Genomic DNA, 14,412 nt, shown 5'->3' on the forward strand with positions numbered 1-14,412 from the left:
CAGAGAGGTCCCCCCAGTGCCTTCTCTTCTCCAAGCTAAACAAGCCCAAAATTAAAGCAGATCTGGCTATGTATTTCATGCCCACGGTTCTTATGCAGCTGCTTTTCACTGAACTCTTGTCTATAACAAACCTACAAGCAGAATTTTTCCTAGAATTCTTGTAAAAATGCATTAGTAACTTAAAATTCACTGCTTTTAAAACATAATTCAAACTTTCAACTAGAACTTTATGTGGAAGGGGATGAGTGACTAATAGTGCTAATAACTAATTTTAATAGTGGTGGCTTATTCTAGGTGAACCCCAGCCGCATACCAGCAGTAGTTGGAGGACTTCTTGATGTGGATTGTTCTGAAGATGTCATTAAGAATTTGATCATGGTGGTCAGAGGCCAGTTCTCAACAGATGAGCTGGTGGCTGAAGTGGAAAAACGAAATAGGTAATGAAAATACACCTGTGAACACCGTTAGCAGGCTTTCCTGACCCCTGATATGCACACAAGTTGGATGTAGCTTTTTTGAATGATACAGTATTAGTATTGTTTTTTGTGTCGTTATAGAGAAATGGCTTAGATTTGATAGCAAGTCTCTTGGTTGTGAGTGATATAAGAATGCCCAACAGCACCGCGTGATGAGTAATACGGCATTTGAACTCTAAATTTTTTGTACAGCCATCCATGAGATGTGTCTTTGGAGTAAATCTAGATAAAACTGTTTTCACAGTGTTATTTTTGGCACAGAGCACCTTGTGTAATTAGTTTGTAGTTGCATGTAAAATGAAAGAAAATGGTTTTAATTGTTAAGCGGCACTCAATAGAACAGAAGTTGAAAAGAAAGATGACAATGCTTAGTGGCATCTGCAGGCTTCTTTTATGTTTAACTAAAGGTCAGCTTTGGCCAGATATTAGTTGGTACCTGTCAGACTTTCTTAGTCCAACTTACAAACCTAAAATATTTGCTTCTTCAAAGGCTCAAGTTGCTGTTGCCATGGCTTGAATCAAGGATTCACGAAGGCTGTGAAGAACCTGCAACTCATAATGCCTTGGCCAAAATCTACATTGACAGTAATAATAATCCAGAGCGGTTCCTTCGTGAGAATCCGTACTATGACAGTCGTGTAGTTGGAAAATACTGTGAAAAGAGAGACCCTCATCTGGCCTGCGTTGCATATGAGAGGGGCCAGTGTGATCTGGAACTCATAAAGGTTTGCAAAACTGCATTTATAAACATGTTGAAGAATGTACTTGCTGCCTGAAGTGGGAGCCTCGTTAGCTATTTGTCTACCATTTGCAGAATCCTGTCTTGCAGTCTCACTCATAAGAATCGTGTCTACCTCAAATCCTACATGGAGACAGTAATATTTATCATAATAAGGAACTGTAATGCTCTGTGTACCAACTAAAATTATGTAACTGCAGATTTAAGGAACCATTCATATCTTTCACGGCTGCTCAAACTTCAATTGAGCTTACTGGGCATAGCTGATAAGTAGACAACTGTCAAACATCTTTGTTAACTTGAGTGGTTTTTTTTGTTGGTTTGTTTTGAGCCTTGAGCGCTTGATGAACAGAAGAGTCAAGTTGCTGCCTAATTTAACCCTACAGGATGAAGAAGACAGTTTGAAACAAGAAAGGGGAATGTAGTTTTCCCTTGCTGCAATTGACCCTCAGAGAGCTGATCTGATACACAATTAGAAATGAGGAAAAATGAATGTTGACAGGTGAACTGCAAGGACTAGTTCAGATAGCATTCCTCTCCTATCTAAAGCTTATTGATTCCTTGAACCTCCTTTAGAAGTTGAGGGGCAAGTGAAATTTGTATGGTTCTCCAAACATGTAGTGTCTCATACTGAACAATAGAGCTTAATGTTGGACTGCAGTCGTTCTGACTGCTGTGAAAGAAAACATTCTCCTGTCTGCACTTCTATAATAGTACATGCAAAGATTATCAGTTGTATAGGGGTAAGAACTAGCTTGTTTTTACCTTGTTTAAAAAAGGAAGTAAATGTTATTCCCTGGCAGGACTTGAATCATGGCAGTTAGAATGATGGTATTATCTACCCTTTCTCTGAAAAGAGAGAACTTCCCAGTTGGAAGCAAAAATTTTTGAAGGAATACCTTCTCTGTCACTGTAAGTCTGAAATGTGTAGCTGGCTATATTCAGCTTGTTTCTTACTTCAGTCTACAAAGGTGGCTCTGAATTGTTTTGATAGGAGATATTGCTAGGATAAATTTTAACTTACTGAATATGGATGATAACTCTTCCTTCTGTAAGAACTATACTTGAAACATTGCTCTTTACGGGAAAAGGGCTCAACTCCTGCAGCTAGGCCGTACATACATAAATGTATATTGAAAAATAAGCATGCTACTACTCATTTTCTCGCACCAAGTACTTGAGATTTAAAGAGCTAATTCTGGTACTAACAGAATATGGCCTGTTGGTAGAGGAAAGAGAATAGGCCTTCAGGTTTCTACTCTTCCAGTTGGAAGTATAAACTAGTGTCACTAATAGGATCATAATTCATAACTACTTGTTGCACTTCTGTAGGAGATCTCACATTTATTCTTTACCCTTCGCATTTTAACAAGGCAAACCAAGCTGAACATTTCTAGGGTAAAACTAATGACACCTAATATGTAACCTGTTCCTGGCTTTAAACACAAGTGCCATTCCTCAATTCACTACTAACACTGCCCAAGTAAGTGACTCCCTTTCTGGGTTTAAATTTTAAAGTTCTTCAGGCTTCTGCAGGTCTTCACTTCATACAGAAGCAAATAGTTACTGTGAAGCCACTGTCACAGTATTTGTGTGTCGGGCAAAACCAAGAGAAGCTATAGGAATTCTTCTGGAGACCTTCTCCATGAGCCTTCCAGATCAAAGGTTGGGTAAGAACTTTGTGGCATTAGCATTGGTCAGCAACTAGTTCTAGTCAGTCCTTTAGAATGTCTGACTCATAGCTAGTTAAGTCTGTTTTGTGGTACTTACCCTCAATATTAATTCTAATGTTTGCATCTTCTCCTTCAGGTATGCAATGAGAACTCACTGTTTAAGAGCGAGGCTCGCTATCTAGTACGCAGGAAGGATCCTGAGCTCTGGGCAAATGTTCTTGAAGAAAACAACCCATTCAGGCGACAGCTTATTGACCAGGTACATTGCAAAGGCTAGGCTTTGTCAGTATAAGAATAACTTGTACCCACTACAGAACATTAAAGTAGCCTCTGAGGCCTCATTTCAATTGTACAGAAGTTTGAGAGTTTGAGTGGCAAGTATTAGCTCAGAACTTCATGGTCAGAAAACTTTGTAAGATATTGCTGTGTCCTGTGGAGTGATACACCTCTAGTACATTTGCTCCCTATGCACTATGAGAGTGGGGTTTCGATAGCCACATCCACTTCAGAAGTAGCTGTTTCTTGCTGAGGATGACAGTTCTGAAACTTTGATTTGTTGCTCACTGAAATGAGTTGGTTAAGTATCTCATTTGGGAAAGACTTATACTCTCCCACCTTCCAATCCAGGTTGTCCAAACAGCTTTATCAGAGACGCAGGATCCAGAGGAGGTTTCTGTCACGGTGAAAGCTTTCATGACTGCAGACCTGCCAAATGAATTAATTGAATTACTGGAAAAAATTGTCTTGGATAATTCTGTATTCAGTGAACACAGGTAAGAAGAGAGCATTTTTCCCCCAAATTTAGCCCATTTAGTATGTCTGGTTAGGTTGTGAAGTAATCCAAGTTACTCGTGGGTTTCTTGGTTCTAAGACCTAAACGCTCCTGAATGTGAATTGTCAGGTGAAGAAGCAGAATTTGAGGCACTGTGTTTTAATTACAGAGCTAGTTCATGCTGTTCAATTTGCAGTGTTGTGCTGAGAGAAAACAGCAACGCTGGCAAGCCATTTCTTTTGCGTGGCAAGTATCAATACTCGTCAATCTAGGGATGAAAGGTTGTTGCTATCAACAGCAAGTAGCTGTATGTAGCTTTTGTTGCATGTACAATGTATGTAGGTGTTAAGTTACATGTACAGTACGTGTCACTTAACCAGGTGTTGATTTGCCCTGCCTGTCCCTTTTGTTAACAAAAGGAATCTCCAGAATCTGCTGATCCTGACTGCCATTAAGGCTGACCGCTCTCGTGTAATGGAATACATTAATCGACTGGATAACTATGATGCCCCAGATATTGCGAACATTGCCATCAGTAATGAACTCTATGAAGAAGCCTTTGCTATATTCAGAAAATTTGATGTTAATACTTCAGCAATTCAGGTGAGGTGTGAACACATGCTTGTGTGTGTGCTGTGTTTGATTCTGAGTGGCTACCTCTGAACCTTATACCTGAAGGGGGTAGGAAGATTGAATACTGTTAGGCCACCTTACTGATTTCAAGGCAGAAGAGAAACGGTAACAGCAGGAGTTTTATTCTTGCTGCTTCTACTTTGCTAGATAGAAATAACTTCACATTGCTTACTTAGAACATGTGTATACTTGAAGGACAATTTAAGGCTTTAATTTTTTTTATTTTTCTTTTAACTTTCAACTTCAAACAGGTGCTGATTGAGCACATTGGCAATTTAGACCGTGCTTATGAATTTGCAGAGAGATGTAATGAGCCAGCAGTATGGAGTCAGCTAGCCAGAGCACAGCTGCAGAAAGACTTGGTAAAAGAAGCTATTGACTCCTATATAAAGGCAGATGACCCATCTGCCTACATGGAAGTTGTTCAAGCAGCTAATAGAAATGGTAAGCCAAATCATCCTCAAACTTAAGGATGCTTGCATATGAATTCAGTTATTTCACCTTGAGCAGTAAGAATTCTTGAGATGTGCAAATTCTGTTTCAGAGTAAATTGGATCAGGAATGGATTAGTGAGATTTCTGTTTACAAGCTTATCTGTATTGCTACATCAAGGAGAGACCTTTATGTAGAGATCATTTGGACAATTATGGCCTAATTACAACCAAGTGTAGTGTATTGATTTAGCTGTATGTGGCAAAATTGATAGCTGCATGAAAGTGGCTTGGTGTTAAGAGGGATATACCTTGTCTCCAGTGGTTTAATATCACAGAGTATACTAGTGAAAACTTACTTAGCATGGGCAAGGGGAGAAATACAGAATAACGAAATAGAGGATATTAAATATTTCTTCTTTCTTCTAGATAACTGGGAGGACCTAGTCAAGTTCTTGCAGATGGCCAGGAAGAAGGCTAGGGAGTCTTATGTAGAAACAGAACTTATTTTTGCCTTTGCGAAAACTAATCGTCTCTCAGAACTGGAGGAATTTATTAGCGGCCCTAATAATGCCCATATACAGCAGGTATGCCTTGATCACTGTTCCCACGTCTGACTAGCTGCTTAACTGACTTGAGTCTTGTTGTTAGCCTTGCTTACCTTGGACTTCTAATCCAGGTTGGTGATCGTTGTTATGAAGAGAGTATGTATGAAGCAGCAAAACTACTTTATAACAGTGTATCTAACTTTGCTCGCTTGGCATCTACCTTGGTGCACCTTGGAGAGTATCAGGCAGCAGTGGACAGTGGCCGCAAAGCCAACAGCACAAGGACTTGGAAGGAGGTAACTTAAAACTTCTGCTTTTTGTCTATAAACTGTGTTCTAGTATTGCTTTTGAGCATAATTGGACTCCTTTGCTCTGACAGTAATGCAGGAATTAAAGGACAGTTGATTAATGCACATCTACAGTGATCTCTGGTAGTGGCTTGCTAACTGTTTCTGGCGACAGAGTATGTCGGTATCTATTAGCTGTCACCTCCCCAGAATTAGAAAGCTAGATTTTAGAAAATGAATGGCAGAGATTTTAATTCTAGAACAGTCATACAGTCATAGAATCATAGAATTGCTCAGGTTGGAAAGGACTTTCAAGGTCACTCACCAACCTAAGCATACTACCCTAACACTATCAACCCACTGCTGAATCATGTCCCTGAGCACCACATTGGAAGGGATTTTAAACACATTCAGAGATTTCCTGATACCCAACCTAAACCTCGCTGGTGCAACTTGAGACTGTTTCCCCTTATCCTGTCACCAGTGAGAAGAGACCAACTCCGCTCTTGCTACAGTCACCTTTCAGGTCTCTGAAGAAAGCAGTAAGGTCTCCTCTCAGCCTCCTCTTACCCAGACTAAACAGCCCCAGTTCCTTCAGTCATTTAAATCATTATGGTAATACCTGTTTTGAACTGTAGTAAGCCCCAGATTAGTTAAAGCTTTGTTAGTTAACTTTGTTCTTTGATATGGGGAGTTGAAATAAGCGTTGTATTCTGCTGTGAACTCACCATTTGCCTCCTCTCATTGCAGTTATGTTTTGCCTGTGTGGATGGAACAGAATTCCGCTTGGCACAAATATGTGGCTTGCACATAGTCATCCATGCTGATGAACTTGAAGAGCTGATTAGTTACTATCAGGTTAGATCACTATTAATGCCCTAGAATATTATACAGATTACTTATATCTGCTAATAAAGTAGTCACAGCTAAAACTTCTCACCCTGTGAGACTGATCTTTAGTGACTGCAGGAGTGTACTGAAAACATTTTTCCATTTCCCAATAGTTGTGTGCAATTTTTTAAAAAGAGTATGTAAGAATGATAGCTTTCAGTTTCCCATCTTTTATGATTCTGTAGCCTCATTGGAATAGTGTCTTAGAAAAATAATTTGGGGAGAAAAGATAGTTGAAATAACCTTTAAGTGGTAGTTGGCCATGAATTTGCAATTAATCCTTATTTTCCTAATACTCAGGATCGTGGCTACTTTGAAGAACTGATTGCCCTTCTGGAAGCTGCTTTGGGCCTAGAGCGTGCTCACATGGGAATGTTTACTGAACTTGCCATCTTATATTCCAAATTCAAGCCTCAGAAAATGAGGGAACATCTGGAGCTCTTCTGGTCTAGAGTTAATATTCCAAAGGTATTCAGCAGCTACATTGGAAGCAAAGCTAGGAAGATGTCAGTGAATCAGACTGACTGTTATCTTCTTTTATCAGGTGCTTAGAGCTGCAGAACAGGCTCATCTCTGGGCAGAACTTGTATTCCTCTATGACAAGTATGAAGAGTATGACAATGCAATAATTACTATGATGAATCATCCTACTGATGCCTGGAAAGAAGGACAGTTTAAGGACATAATTGCCAAGGTAAGTTTTCTGATTTCAGCTGAGACTATACATTTTTTTTTTATAAAGATGAATTAATCAAAGCTTGTATCCTTCAATTTTTGTTGTGCCTCACATCCAGTTGAGTAGTATTGGATAGGGTGTATGGGAACTGCTGAATCACAGCCTTGAACCACTGATTGGTCACCTGAGGTGAGCACCAAGTCAGCCATGGGGGCACTGGTGAAGGTGATATACCTGTATGGTTGGAAGGGGTGGAGCCTGGCTCCACCTCTCCCAAACCCCATTTAAGGGCTGACTACCACCAGGGAAGGATCTCTTCTTGGAGATCCCTCCCACGTGGAGTCCCCTGTGAGCCTTGACATCCTGAAGGTGAGCCATCTTCTCTTTTGTATTATTTGTATCCCATCTATATAGAACTACTCAAAATATACTATCATCTATACTATTTCTTTGTGAAGTACCATCCTTGGGAGTTATTTACCCCACAATAGGGCAATCTTTTCAGGGACTGTTCAGGATCAGAGATCAGAAGCAGGAGGCGTAACCTCCTTAATTTCTTTAACCTGATTACTGTCTTTGAGGGTGCAACAGTTCTTAAAGATCTTTGCAAATCTTTTCAGCTGTTCCAGTAGGAGCAGTGGGCCGGTCAGTCCTTTGAATGTAGTGTAGAATAGTGGGATGATGAATAGTTTAGATGAGATTCCAGACTGCATACTTGTTCTTACCAGTCTTACAAGTTTTGAGGCAAAAAAACCCAAATGTTAAGACTACAGCCTTTAGGAGTTCAACACATAGTCACATTAACCCTAAGTCTATTTGGCTGCTGATACCAGGATCTCATAATAGTGGATGAGTTTGTGTTGGTTTGGACTGCTCCTGGTCGGTTGTGGACTTTACCAACTGGAAGCAGATGATTTCACAAGTGCTTCTTGTGTCAAGCAAGAATTCTGAATGCAAACGTAAAGCTTCTGGCCTGTAGAAGGAAACTTCCTCTTTTATTTAAGAATCAAATAAACTTTGTGCTGAGTTAAGTGATCCAAACTAAGCATGTAGATTTACTTGCATTTGAAGTGCTAACTAGTGTGTAACCCATACAGGTGGCGAATGTGGAGCTATATTACAAAGCCTTGCAGTTCTACTTAGATTACAAACCTCTGCTGATCAATGATCTTCTGCTTGTATTATCTCCACGACTGGATCACACCAGGACGGTCAATTTTTTCACAAAGGTTAGTTTGAGAGTTACTGGATAAACAGGAAGCCCAACTTCTGTCTGGGGAAGAAAGAGTTTATAGGTTCATAGGTTCATAAGGTTGGAAAGGACCTACAAGATCATCTAGTCCAACCATCCTCCTATCACTATCCCTACCCAACTACTAAATCAAATCCCTTAGCACCTCATCTAAACGCTTCTTGAACAGCGCTAGGGACGGTGCCTCACCCACCTCCCTAGGCAGGCCATTCCAGTGCCTGACCACTCTTTCAGAGAAAAAATGTTTCCTCAGGTCTAATCTAAATCTTCCCCGGTGCAACTTGTGGCCATTCCCTCTCGTCCTGTCATTATTTATCAGGGAGAAGAGGCCCACCCCCTCCTCACCACAACCTCCCTTCAGGAAGTGGTAGAGTGCAATAAGGTCTCCTCTGAGTCTCCTCTGAGTTGGTGTCCATAAGGTGGCTTTACCTTCAGCATAAGGGACTGAAAAGCAGTCCAATCCTAGTTTGATATGGGAAGCACTAGAAGAGGCCTAAGAGGCCATTTCATTTTACTTTTAGCAACTCAAAATGACATACTGGCAGTTCAGAAAAATCCTGCAAGTAAGCTCAAGCTCTTGTAATAATGAGTGGGAAACAAGTACACTTAATCCTGTTTTGAAAATCTCAATTCCAGGTTAATCAGCTGCTTCTAGTAAAGCCTTATTTGCGTTCAGTGCAGAACCATAATAATAAAGGAATTAATGAAGCTCTAAACAACCTTTTAACGGAGGAGGAGGACTACCAGGTAAGCCTCACAAAAGATTACTCCTGAGATGTGCATCTTGTTTTTGACAAGATTGTTTTCAAGCTGATGACAAAGCACTGTTCCCTTGAGCAGAAGTGCAACAGTAGTGGGATTGTAGAATCCAGACCCTTTGGGGCATGGGAGGGGCTTGATTCACAGTGTGGTAACCTGAAAATGAAGCAGATATCAGTTACCTTAGATACAACCTTTAAGACAAAAGCCTGAAATGTGTATGGCAAACAAGCCATGGTAGCCAGCCATAGCATCAACATCCAGCTGGCAGGACCTAAACGCTTGTGAGCTCTGCTTGGATGCTTTTCTTCTGTAGTGGTCACCTACTACCATCTGGAAGCATGGGTAACAGTTCTCTTTCAAACAGGGTCTGAGAGCTTCCATTGATGCCTATGACAACTTTGATAACATAACATTGGCTCAGCGTCTGGAAAAGCATGAGCTAATTGAATTCAGGCGTATTGCAGCATACTTGTATAAGGGTAACAACCGCTGGAAGCAGAGTGTGGAGCTATGCAAGAAAGACCACCTGTATAAGGTGAGTTAATGCAACCTTTCTTCCTGACTGTCGAGTCTGATCTATGAAGCATAGATTTCCTGGAAATTGAATGAATTCTGTTCTTTTCAGATCTTTAGTTTGTTCTAATAGATCTTAGCCCTTCGCTTAAAAAGGAAAGAATCTTAAAGCAGAATAGCTTGCAATTTCAAATTTGTATCTTAAATCTAATCTGATAATGTTATCCTTTACTCAGATCTCTCAGTAACTACCAGTGGCATCTGTGGAGTTTTCAATCAAAATAAGAGAACTTAAGTGAGCACGTATACCTTAACTTAGCTCCTACACAGCATGTGTGGTGATATGAAAGACTAACTTCATGTTTTGCAAAATACCCCAGTCATCTAGCTAGCAGTAGTATGCTCATAATTTGGAGAGCAAGATGACAGGCAGGGGTCAAGCTTAACTATTGTCCTTTCCTGCAGGATGCTATGCAGTATGCTGCAGAGTCCAAGGATGTAGAACTAGCAGAAAAGCTTCTTCAGTGGTTCCTGGAAGAAGGCAAGCAGGAGTGTTTTGTGGCCTGCCTTTTCACGTGTTATGACTTGCTGCACCCGGATGTAGTCCTTGAATTAGCATGGAGGCATAATATCATGAACTTCGCAATGCCTTATTTCATCCAAGTGATGAGAGAGTACCTCACCAAAGTGAGTATTGCATAGGCTAAGACACTGGAACATTTGGTTTGCTGTACAATTAGTGTTACGCAAACCAAGTAAAATTTTTTTGCACGTACTTGGAGTTTTATTATTCCTTACACTAAGTCCTCTGGGTATTTCTCTTAGTCACTTCAGACTAGATAGCTAGACTTCTAAATAGGCAGCTTGGGACTTGAAAGAGATGTGGTTAACTTCTGCTTTCAACAGGGGACATAAGCAATGGTATACTTCTTAGTGGTGTACCTCTGTAGTTGATGAAACTAAGGATTTGCTGGGGAGAACTGGTATCATTTTTTACATGGTGTCACTGTGAAAGTACTCAGTTTTCTTGTTACAGAAAGCATGGCTTCTGTGTAACTAACAGTTTATACACCAGCTATAACAGCAGAGTGCTGAAAGTGAATTTTCACTGAAAACAGAATTTCAGGTGTATAATCTGACTGTACATTATTGATACCAGTAGTTAGTAGTGAATTGAGAAAGGAGAGAATCTGATCATGTACAATCCTGAAATGCTTGAATTAAACAGCTCTAGCATATTAAACTAAGATTCTTCCTTAGAAGACTGTAGGGTTGCTTAGATCATCTCAATGAAGAATTTTGTTGAAATCAGTAATCTAGAAGTGATTGCTTGAGGTTGGTTCTAATTAGTCATGTTAAGAATACCCCTCTGAATTTTCTTGCAGGTTGATGGGCTGTTCTATAAGGTGATATTCTGATTTCTTACTCTTTGCATTCGTGTCCCTCAGTATCCTAGGATGCTTTTACAGGAGTCCAGCTGTATCTTCTGCCAGAAGAGCAGTGTCCTTTAGCTCTAACTCATTTTCTGTTAGCTTTCTAATGCTACAAGGATGAATGTTCGCAAACAACTTGAAAATCCAACCAGTCTCTGCTCTTTTTTTTTTTTTTAATGGGAAATAAAAGCAGGTGATTGAGGACTTGACTGCTGGGGCTCCTGATTACTATATAATAAATACTTCATAGTAGGGAAGATGATGTTCATAAGGTGAAAGCAGTTGCCACATAACACAATGTGTTCTAAAGTGCAAATTGCTTGTTAAAATATAAATTACTAGAGTTTAGATTTCCAGGCATTGTGAGCTTGACTAGTAGCATCAGTAAAAGTCTTGCACAGATCTGAGACTCCTCATCCTCATATTCTACTGAGACTCCTCATCCTCATATTCTACTGAGACTCCTCATCCTCATATTCTACTGAGACTCCTCATCCTCATATTCTACTGAGACTCCTCATCCTCATATTCTACTGAGACTCCTCATCCTCATATTCTACTGAGACTCCTCATCCTCATATTCTACTGAGACTCCTCATCCTCATATTCTACTGAGACTCCTCATCCTCATATTCTACTGAGACTCCTCATCCTCATATTCTACTGAGACTCCTCATCCTCATATTCTACTGAGACTCCTCATCCTCATATTCTACTGAGGGAAAACTTGCCACAGAAATCCACTTGTATTCTTCTATATAAGATTTAGGTTAACATCGTGGTTTTTAAATGCTGGTTGGATTTACAAGTGGTCGCTTACTAAACACTGGATGTCAGAAGGAGAATCTGCATGGTGGTAATGGTTTTCCCATTGGAACTAATTTAGTCTGAATTAACTACAGTCATGGCATTAGAGAATGGGTATTGAGTGTGGTACGTCTAAAATTTTATTATGTGACTAACTTTAAAAGTACAAAGGAAATCATTAGTTTAATCAGCAGGGTGTGTATGTCTTCCAGAACTTACCTTTGGCTTGATGCGAAAGAGATGTGAAAGCGTAGACTAGCATATGCCCCAGAAGGAATTAGGCACACAGAATATGATAACATTCATTTGGAAATCTTTTGAAAAACATCACTTTCAGGCAGCAAACTGGAAAGATGTTTAGCCTCTGCTGGAGGGCTGCTGCTTTTGTCCCTTCTTCAAGCTATCTGCTCTCAGCGTGCTTGCAGGTTTTTTTTTTTTCCAGCAGAGGGAGTAACTGAACTTTTGTTTCAAGCTCCTTAAAGCTTTCAGGGATGTAAAGAGTAGAGGCTAATCTAGGAGAGTGGGAATTAGTGGTCCGAAGTACAGTAATACACCTCATTTGAAAATGGTAGCTTTTAAGTTACTTCAACCCATAGTAATAGGGATAGTATTCATAAAACTTAATATTTAGTGTCATTCTGAAAAGCTGTTAGGTTGACAGCTGTAAGTTTGTTGTGGTTTAACCCTGCTGCTGGCTGAGCACTGCAGTCATTTGTTTGCTTCCCACCCCTCTCAGTGGGACAAAGAAGAAAATTAAAAAAAAAAAAAGCCAGCAATGAAGTAGAATTTGTGGGTTAAAACTATTTACTAAGATAGGGAAAATAGTTTTTATTTTACTACTGTATACTTTATTATACAACAGAGTATATGTATGTGTGTGTGTATATGTATATATCAAGTGATGCAAAAATAATTGCTCACCACCCCCTGACCAGTTTCCAGCTATCCCCTTGGGCAGCAGAAAAGTGCCAGATGAACTCCCAACTCCTTCAAAACTCTTTGTTATATGGAGTGGAATGTTCCTTTGGCTGGTTTAAGTCAGCTGTCCTAACTCTGTTCCCTTCAAGCTCCTCTGGCTTTTCACTGAAAATGGCCTTGGCTCTAAACAATGCTGATTAGCGGTCAACTGTAAACATCAGTGTGTTATCAACACTGTTTTCTCCTAGAACCAAAGCATAGTGTCATACTAGATACTTACTAGAAAGAAAACAATTCTGTCCCAGCTGAAACTGAGACAAGTTTAATGAGTTAAAGGCCTATGGCTGCTTAGGTAATTGAGGAGCAAACTTCAAAAAAATCAGGGAACTGTTAAGAACTAGATAACATCTTTGAAGTATAGTAGAAACCCCTTTTGCAGTACTTGTCAAACTGGATGTGATTACTGTAGTGGGAAGGGAGGCTGAGAAGCAGTTGGAGGAGAAAAAAAAAAAGGCATTGAGCTAACTGAAATATTTTCCAGGATGTTAGTACTGCCTGCATCTGGATATGGACTTGTGTGATTTTTATGGCTTTGCAGCCTTCATTCTCAGTGGTTTGCCTATGGAATATGTAACTTTTTAAACCTGAAAGAAGGAAGGTACTGTTGCTTTTTCTGCCCACCCTTTGACTCTGTTCCTAGTTTAAAGCTGTGTTGAGAGTTCCTGCATTACTGTAACACTGGCAAATGAGTTTGTCACAGACAGCTTTATTTTTCACAACACCGGGTTCTACATAGAAGCTGACACTTCCAGAACACATTCTGTGATGTCTCTAGAGTTCTCTCCAAGAGGAGTCTATGTGAACATTAATACTGTTAAAGCAGTACTCTGTAACCCAAATTTGTAGTTGTAGATAAGATCTTAATGGATCTGGAATATTTGCACATATCTTTTGAAAGGGAGAGGGCTTCGGGGTTAATAGGTAACTGTAGATTAGGCCTATTTGAGATGCTCTTTGGAACTACAATCTGATGGTTTGGTTTCTGGGTCACGGAGTTGACAGTGATGAGAACAGGGCTCCTGAAAACCATGCACTTTCAAAGGTAATGGTGTTTTTTCTACCTGTGACAGCAATTGCAGTAAACCTCTAAAGTAAACAGGGAGGGCAAGTTTACAAATGTGCAGACTCAGTCTGCACGTTCATATGTTCCCAGCCACAGTCTCCAATCTGGATTAATAATGAAAGGATTTCTTGATAGCTAAGGTACCAGGCATGAAAAGGCTTGTGCAATGGTACAGTTTCTAGACAAGGCCTTTATACATCTCCTGTTCACTTCAATGTAGGTGGATAATCTTGATGCTTCTGAAAACCTAAGAAAAGAAGAGGAACAAGTAACTGAACCTACTCCAATAGTATTTGGTATGTGAAATACTTGGTTTTAATTGATAACCTTTTCTCACTGTGGTCTCTTTGTGGAGGTAACTTAAGTGACTTACCTCCGAAGTAAGCTCGTTTCCAGAAGCTAGTAAAATGATCGTCTCTGCTAGAAGAACTGTGCAGCCTGAAGGGACATCTCACTCTTGCAGTGCAGCTGAAGAACT

At 40.0% G+C, this 14,412-nt stretch overlaps 1 protein-coding gene across 4 annotated transcripts in view; it reads left to right on the forward strand.

Annotated features, from left to right (window-relative positions):
- The window catches only part of LOC136050431 (clathrin heavy chain 1-like), a 36,039-nt gene that overhangs the window by 18,020 nt on the left and 3,607 nt on the right, over window positions 1-14,412 (forward strand). The window contains exons 16-32 of one of the 4 annotated variants that reach the window (XM_065739339.1): window positions 295-437; window positions 967-1,201; window positions 3,025-3,147; window positions 3,516-3,661; window positions 4,080-4,263; window positions 4,545-4,737; window positions 5,154-5,311; window positions 5,404-5,568; window positions 6,310-6,417; window positions 6,751-6,918; window positions 6,995-7,144; window positions 8,224-8,355; window positions 9,015-9,125; window positions 9,505-9,675; window positions 10,119-10,340; window positions 11,039-11,059; window positions 14,155-14,230. In XM_065739339.1, coding sequence (XP_065595411.1) covers window positions 295-437; window positions 967-1,201; window positions 3,025-3,147; window positions 3,516-3,661; window positions 4,080-4,263; window positions 4,545-4,737; window positions 5,154-5,311; window positions 5,404-5,568; window positions 6,310-6,417; window positions 6,751-6,918; window positions 6,995-7,144; window positions 8,224-8,355; window positions 9,015-9,125; window positions 9,505-9,675; window positions 10,119-10,340; window positions 11,039-11,059; window positions 14,155-14,230 — 2,506 coding nt within the window. The remainder of the gene's footprint in view (window positions 1-294; window positions 438-966; window positions 1,202-3,024; window positions 3,148-3,515; window positions 3,662-4,079; window positions 4,264-4,544; window positions 4,738-5,153; window positions 5,312-5,403; window positions 5,569-6,309; window positions 6,418-6,750; window positions 6,919-6,994; window positions 7,145-8,223; window positions 8,356-9,014; window positions 9,126-9,504; window positions 9,676-10,118; window positions 10,341-11,038; window positions 11,060-14,154; window positions 14,231-14,412) is intronic. The other 3 variants (XM_065739340.1, XM_065739341.1, XM_065739342.1) reach the window with 3 other exon arrangements.

This window comes from Cyrtonyx montezumae, unplaced genomic scaffold (genome assembly GCF_038088225.1).
Source record: "Cyrtonyx montezumae isolate F1298 unplaced genomic scaffold, pur_monq_1.0 scaffold_23, whole genome shotgun sequence".
NCBI classification, from domain to species: domain Eukaryota; kingdom Metazoa; phylum Chordata; class Aves; order Galliformes; family Odontophoridae; genus Cyrtonyx; species Cyrtonyx montezumae.